A 6,890-nucleotide genomic window follows, 5' to 3' on the forward strand; every position below is an offset into this window, starting at 1 on the left:
AGGGCACAGGCTTCAATTTACACCAAGACAAAGTAACATTACTAAGTTATTTATTCTTAATTAACTCCTGCCATAAACCCTCCTCATTTTCGAGCTTCCACAGCCATACTGAGCAGACATGTATTCAATACAGATAAGTCTAACACCCCTAGCCCCCCTTGTTTTCTAGGTTGACAAATCTCCTGCCAATTGACTAGATGGCACTTCTTAATATTCTCATCTTGATCATACATACTCCATCTCCTTAGACTCACAATGCTCAATAGTAGTATCAAAAGATTAGACCATTTATTTAATCTCCTAGCCTGACTGCTATCACTAATTTTCCTAATCAAATTAAAGTCTCCTCCAACTAACAGAGGGAGCTCATTACAACAAAAAATATGCACTAGCTCAACCAAACAGGCTTCCTTGTCTGTACCATGAGCAGCCCCATACACAGTAGCTAAATTCCATTTGTTATTAGAGCTTCTCTCTCTAACTGTCAATCTAGTATGAAAATCACCCGATTCAGCTTACATTACTTCAAAATAACCACTATCCACTCCTAACATAATACCACCACTCAGTTCTACTGATGGAATGGAACACATACCCAGGAAAAATCTTTCTACCACTAATATTATTTAACCAATCAGCACCATAACTAGTTTTCTTTGTTTCCTGCACACCTACAAATAAAATATTATGCTCTACAATAGTTTCTTTAAGAAATTTTACTTTATCAGCCTCCCCCACTCCCATACCTCTAGCAACATTAAAACTATTTTTCTTAGAGCCACTACAAAGCAAATCTTTACTGCTCTTACCAGGACTAGCCTCAAATAAATTGCATCTAGCTTCTTCTAGTTTCCTTGAAACTTCTACAGATTGCTTAATTTCCTTCTCATTTCCACCTAATTTAACACCCGCAGTAGCAGCTAAACTTAATAGTTTTTCATGTGCAGCATTTAAAACTGTAGGAAAATTTAAGGAAGTAGACTCACCAATTGGAAACTCCAAATTCTCCACTTTAGCCCTGTCCATTGCTTTCTCCATTACATGCTGATCTGTCATATTCCTGCTAGTCCTCCTCCTATTCTCATCCACTATATTATCCTTGTCCTTGCTGACATCTCTCAACAGTCAACACACTCCAAGCTCCACTTTTTTTGCTTGTAAGGTCTGGTCTCTATTTGAATTTTCCTCCCCAAAATCACATCCAACCAGTTGTGATCCTATAGCCTACTGCTTCTCATCAAGTCCTCTGTTTACCTCTGCAATCACCTGTGTACTAAGCCCCATTCCTCTTGCAAAGCTGTCAGGATCGTCCTGCATATCCTGAGAGAGCCCCTGGTTATTAGCACTAGAGGCACTGCTTCCACTGTCAGTATATGAGCATTCCACACCATCCGACATTCTGGTATCTTTTGCAGATTGCTTATTTATTTCCTCGACTCCTGTTACCTGCTGCTGTCCCAACATATTTTTTCTTTTGCAACATTTTTTGTCCTCCTTTCTTCCACAGTGAATACAAAACAGGACAGTTTAACACTCTTTCACTAATCTACATGCCTGGGTTGAGCACAGCGAAAACATCCAGCCTTCAGCCCCTCTTCATTACCAGTACCCCCTGATCCTTGTGGTCCATACAGAACCTATCACCAAACTAGATCATCCTTAGTTATTGCCTCACTGTACTGACCACAGCTAGCAACAACAACAACAACAACAACAACAACAACAAAGCCTTTAGTCCCAAACAAGTTGGGGTAGGCTAGAGGTGAAACCCATAAGATCTCGCGACCAACTCATGGCTCTGGCACATGGATAGCAAAGCTTCCACGCACCCCTGTCCATAGCTAGTTCTTTGGTGATACTCCAATCCTTCCGGTCTCTCTTAACGGACTCCTCCCATGTCAAATTCGGTCTACCCCGACACATTCTCCGCACGCTTTAGCCGTCCGCTATGCACTGGAGCTAAAGGCTCTACCCTGACCACAGCTAGCAACAGAAATCTAAAATATCACTAATAAATATGTTCAAATGGTTACAGTAGACACAAGGATGACTAACAAAATGCATGGGTTTAGTAGATTCATAAATGTTTAAACTATCCATGAAACAGGAAAGAAAGAAAATGTTAACAGAGGGAATGATACATCGCCATGTTGCTTTGAGGCTGCTGTCCAACAAGTTGTGCCACTCGGTCAGGGATTGATGATGCGATTACAATTTCACATTAAATGGTAAATCGATCCACTCATTCAGAACTTTTAACAAACAATTAGAACTGACAACCAACTGATAATACACTAAATTGGGAGAACTTCCAAACACCTACCGCACCAAATCACCGACATGTTCAATCAGTGTAATACACATACACAAACAAGACAATGTACCTTCCTACTCCAAGCTTGAGGTGGAGATAACCCTGGCGCCATCTCTATCAAGCTGCGCGATGGTGGCAGTGGCTTTCAGCTTCCCCACTGAAAGGAAGGCGTCCACCATCCTCAGGGCGATCTCGTCCCCCTTCTCCTCTCCCTCGATGACAGCCACGGCGGTCGGGCCCGCTCCGCTAATGGTGCATCCCAGCGCTCCGGCTTCCAGGGCGGCGGCCTTCACCGCGGCCATGCCGGGAATCAGCGGCGCCCTGGTGGGCTCGACGATGAAGTCTGACGACATTGCAGAACCGATGAGGGCGGCGTCACCCTGCAGCACGGCGGCGACGAGCGCAGCAGCCTGGCTGGAATTGCGGACGTGGTTGCCGAGGGTGACCTTCTTGGGCAGGGCGGCGCGCATCTTGCTGGTGGGCGCCTCGAACTCAGGGGTGACGATGACGAAGCAGAGGCGGAGTGTGGGCGGGCAGGGGAGCTGGACGAGGCGGAAAGGCTCATAGCTCCGCACGAGGACGAAGCCCCCGAGGATGGCCGGGGAGATATTGTCGGCGTGGAATCCGCTGACGGCCTTCTCGGACTCGAGCCCCGCGAGCACGAGGCCGTCGCGGGGGAGCAGCGAGCCGAAGAGCGCGTCCACGGCCTTGGCGGCGGCGGCTGCGGAGGCGGCCGAGGAGCCGAGGCCGGAGCCGAGCGGCAGGCCCTTGGCGAGGCTGAGCGAGACGCCGTGCGAGCGGACGCCGAGGGCGCGGAGCGCGGCGACGGCGGCAATGCCCGCGCAGTTGCGGAGCGGGTCGCGGGAGAGGCGTTCGGCGAGGCGCGGGAGGAACGGGGAGGTGATGCCCGAGATGGCGACCGTGCCGGCGGGCAGCGTGGGGTCGAGCGTGGCGGTGACGGTGTCGCCGAGGGAGAGCGAGGCGTCGGCGACGGCGCAGCCCAGGAAATCGAAACCCGGCCCCAGGTTCGCCACAGTGGCCGGCGCGAACGCCGTGACGGACCTGAAGGCCGGGGGCGGGTCGGCCGATGCCGCCGCGGCGGAGACCCTGAGCTTGCTCGAGACGCGAAAGGAGAGCAGCGTTGCCTTGCGGGTGGAGGGGAAGGAGGACGGCGCGGTGGCCGGAGACGCCGCCGCCGCCGCCATTGCGGGGGGTGGCCGATGCGCGCGTGGGTGGGTGGGGTTTGGGGAAAAGGTTTGGGCTTGGGCTTTGCCTTTGGGAACAACCAGAAGTCTGAAGAGTGACTGACAGGCGTGGCCCGCCACCACCGCGGCTCCAAGAACAATCTCCACCACCAACCGCCGATGGCGATGGCGATGACCGTCCTGCTCGTCGTCCTCCTCCTGGCCGGGGGCTCCGCGGCCGCGTCGCCGCCGCCGCCGCCGTGCAGCCGGTCGTGCGCGACGCTCAATTGCGACTGTGAGCCTCCTCGTCCTCCCCTGATCCGGTCAATCGGGTGTGACGATTTCTTTCTGATCTGAGCATGCTCTGACCATGGGTGGCTGGGATGGGTGGCAGCGGTGGGGATCCGGTACGGCAAGTTCTGCGGCGTGGGGTGGAGCGGGTGCGAGGGGGAGGAGCCCTGCGACGACCTCGACGCCTGCTGCCGCGACCACGACCACTGCGTCGGCAAGAAAGGTACATCATCCATACATACATCACCCCCTTTCTAGCTTGAGAAGAAAGAAACAATGGCGTCTGGATTGGCTCCGGCCTCGGCTCCTCGGCCGCCTCCGCAGCCGCCATGAACAACCATACGCTGCACTGTATTGTTTGGACATGTGAATTCGGAAGGTGCTGACAATTGACAAGATGAGCATTGGCTAGACAGTTTCAGAATTCAGACTTTCAATTGCTGCTGGCTCTACTCTGCTCTGTCATTTAGTAATGGCAATGCGGCGGCAGTTTGGTTCACAATTGCCTGTATGAACTGATGTTTTCGCCCATCTGTCGATTGGTGATAAATTGTGTGTGGTTAATTTACTAGATAAACTGCACAGCTCTGTAGTATGCACACCAGAATGCATCGGGACAACCGGACAAGTTACATGTCTGGTTAGCCGTTTCCTGTCAGTATACATCTATGCTCTACACCAATTCCCTTGTAAATTCCACATGTTACATACTGTCGAGTCGTGCAGCCGCATGGATTGGGCGATATGTGTTGGCGGTTTGGGTTCGAGGGGGTGTTCAACATTGCATCAGGTTGACATGGATCACAGTTTTTTTACCTCCAAGCGACATATGGCACCCGCCAGATCGATTAATGCCATCTCCACAATCCTATAGTTATATTGCATTGGGACAGGTCATAGTTTTTGGTCAATCATTTTATTTTATACTCCGTATTTGTCAATTGCGGCTGTGTCTTCACAGCTTTGCAGTTCCCTGTTAAATTTCATGTGTCATTGAGTATTGTACAGCTAAAGAGTGGCGTGGGTGTTTGGGTACAAGGGGGGCAATTGTTGAACAAATTGCATCGAGGACTTCATATGGGTGGAACCTCTTTTTACCTTCAAATGACAGATGACACCCGCCAGATCAACCCGTGCATTCCCCACATTCCTATAATTATATTGCTTTGTTTATCTTACACCATGAGTAACCAGTTTCGCTGGGACATGTATGCATGCATGAAACACAACGGAAATATGATGCTTGTGATGCGAAAGAAAGTTTTCGCTCAAGCTGTTTATCTGAAGATCTGTACTCTGAACCCTCATTCCCATGGTTCTTTTTCTTTGCATAAATGTAAATTGAACAGGCCTGATGAGTATCAAATGCCATGAGAAGTTCAAAAACTGCATGAGGAAAGTGAAGAAGGCTGGCAAGGTCGGCTTCTCCACGAAATGCCCGTATGAAATGGCTATGGCGACGATGACTCAGGGTATGGACATGGCGATCATGCTCAGCCAGTTGGGCAGCCAGAAGTTAGAACTGTAGCTTTGGCCTTGGAGAGGTACTCGGCAAATTGCTTGGTTGATTGAAGATTTACTTCCTTTGATGATTATACTTGTAAGTTTACTTCTGTTGGTAAAATCACATTGTTTTGGGCAGCCACAGAGATAATTTTAGGTTGCGGTGTTGTTTGCAGCATATAGTATCACATCTTCTGCCCGGGCATTTTTGTAAACAGAGTTGCCATATAATTGAATCAAAATCTCATCATTCTCCAATTTGAGAATATCTCTTTCTTCATGTTATTATCCGTCTAATTCTGGTTTGCTTCGATTACTGTTTTCCTAGTTATATCTCTGCTCCTTGGGTCATTGAAATACTGGAGGAATGTGTTGTTAACATAGATACAAGAATTGCTAAAATAGCCAAGTTGGAGATACAATGATAAATTTATATCGAGTTGGTGTTCATAGATCATACATTTATTATTAGTTCCCTAATTTGGAACGGGTAGATAATTATATGCACCAAAATAAATAGATAAGGTGCTACTACTCTGAATTAATCCGCATGCATATGATGCCACCAAGAAATATACTACTCCCTCCATCCCAAAATTCTTGTCTTAGATTTGTCTAAATACGGATGTATCTAGTTACATTTTTGTGTTAGATACATCCATATCTAGACAAATCTAAGACAAGATTTTTGGGACGAAGGGAGTATAAGACATTTTAGAGATTTCAATACGGACTACATACGGACGCATTTCAGAGTGTAGATTCACTCATTTTGCTTCGTATGTAGTCTGTATTGAAATCTCTAAAAGGTCTTATATTTAGCAATGGAGGGAGTACATTTTAGAGGATAGGGTCTATGTAGGTGTCAAGGATCCTTCTAGCACCACCTCCACACTGGTGAGCGGGACCACCCTGTCAACGCACTCTGTGCCACCGTCCCATCCTTTCGTATCCATGACGTCGAAGCTCCTATGGATGCAGAACCTACTGTCCTCGAGGTATACGGGGATCGATGTCGAACCATGTGCTGCAACGTCGGGGCCGACTGTCGATCCTCGTAGCGAGACTGAAACAAAGTAATCTCACCATTGTCACCTCTCAAAAGCTTGATGTTCACCTCCCGTGTAAGTCCTGCAACATGATACTCCCTCCGCCCCACAATATAAGACGCTTGCAAAAACGTCTTATATTATACTCCCTCCGTCCGGAAATTCTCGTCGGAGGAATGGATGTATCTAGATGTATTTTAGTTCTAGATATATTCATTTTTATGCATTTCTTCGACAAATATTTTTGGACGGAGGGAGTAGAATGGATGTAGTACATTACACCACAAGGGTCAATACACTAAATGTAATGTCAAGTCACATTACCATAATGTAGGTTTTGATTAACAATAACCAAATTATATGTTGATGCTACTTTTGCAACAATCCTCCCTTCATGGTGCTATCCTCGATCAATGCATGGTGATGCCTTCTTCGGCCTTCTTCGTGGATATGCACCCTCGTTCGAGAACTCTCGTCCAACGCTCTGCCTTGCCTTTGCCAGCGACGGTGCTCATATGGCCTGTCATTCGTGCATGTTGGTCTGCTCCT

At 48.2% G+C, this 6,890-nt stretch overlaps 2 protein-coding genes across 2 annotated transcripts; one reads left to right on the forward strand and one right to left on the reverse strand.

The window, feature by feature from the left end:
• Window positions 1-2,122: 2,122 nt before the first annotated feature.
• On the reverse strand, window positions 2,123-3,555 carry LOC119365736 (homoserine kinase-like). The gene has a single exon (XM_037631382.1). The coding sequence runs from the start codon at window positions 3,517-3,519 to the stop codon at window positions 2,389-2,391; it is 1,131 nt and encodes a 376-aa protein (XP_037487279.1). The 5' UTR covers window positions 3,520-3,555; the 3' UTR covers window positions 2,123-2,388.
• Window positions 3,556-3,621: 66 nt separating this feature from the next.
• Window positions 3,622-5,560, forward strand: LOC119365737 (probable phospholipase A2 homolog 1). The gene is made up of 3 exons (XM_037631383.1): window positions 3,622-3,793; window positions 3,893-4,012; window positions 5,139-5,560. The coding sequence occupies exons 1-3, from the start codon at window positions 3,679-3,681 to the stop codon at window positions 5,315-5,317; spliced, it is 414 nt and encodes a 137-aa protein (XP_037487280.1). The 5' UTR covers window positions 3,622-3,678; the 3' UTR covers window positions 5,318-5,560.
• Window positions 5,561-6,890: the final 1,330 nt, after the last annotated feature.

Source organism: Triticum dicoccoides, chromosome 2B (genome assembly GCF_002162155.2).
Source record: "Triticum dicoccoides isolate Atlit2015 ecotype Zavitan chromosome 2B, WEW_v2.0, whole genome shotgun sequence".
NCBI classification, from domain to species: Eukaryota; Viridiplantae; Streptophyta; class Magnoliopsida; order Poales; family Poaceae; genus Triticum; species Triticum dicoccoides.

What these genes read in the sequence shown, in the direction of transcription:
- LOC119365737 (XM_037631383.1), top strand. Translation starts at nt 3,679, where the DNA reads ATGGCGATGGCGATGACCGTCCTGCTCGTCGTCCTCCTCCTGGCCGGG. An exon ending in CGCGACGCTCAATTGCGACT is followed by an intron (nt 3,794 to 3,892) that starts GTGAGCCTCCTC and finishes GATGGGTGGCAG; the next exon opens with CGGTGGGGATCCGGTACGGC. An exon ending in CCACTGCGTCGGCAAGAAAG is followed by an intron (nt 4,013 to 5,138) that starts GTACATCATCCA and finishes TAAATTGAACAG; the next exon opens with GCCTGATGAGTATCAAATGC.
- LOC119365736 (XM_037631382.1), bottom strand. Translation starts at nt 3,519, where the DNA reads ATGGCGGCGGCGGCGGCGTCTCCGGCCACCGCGCCGTCCTCCTTCCCC.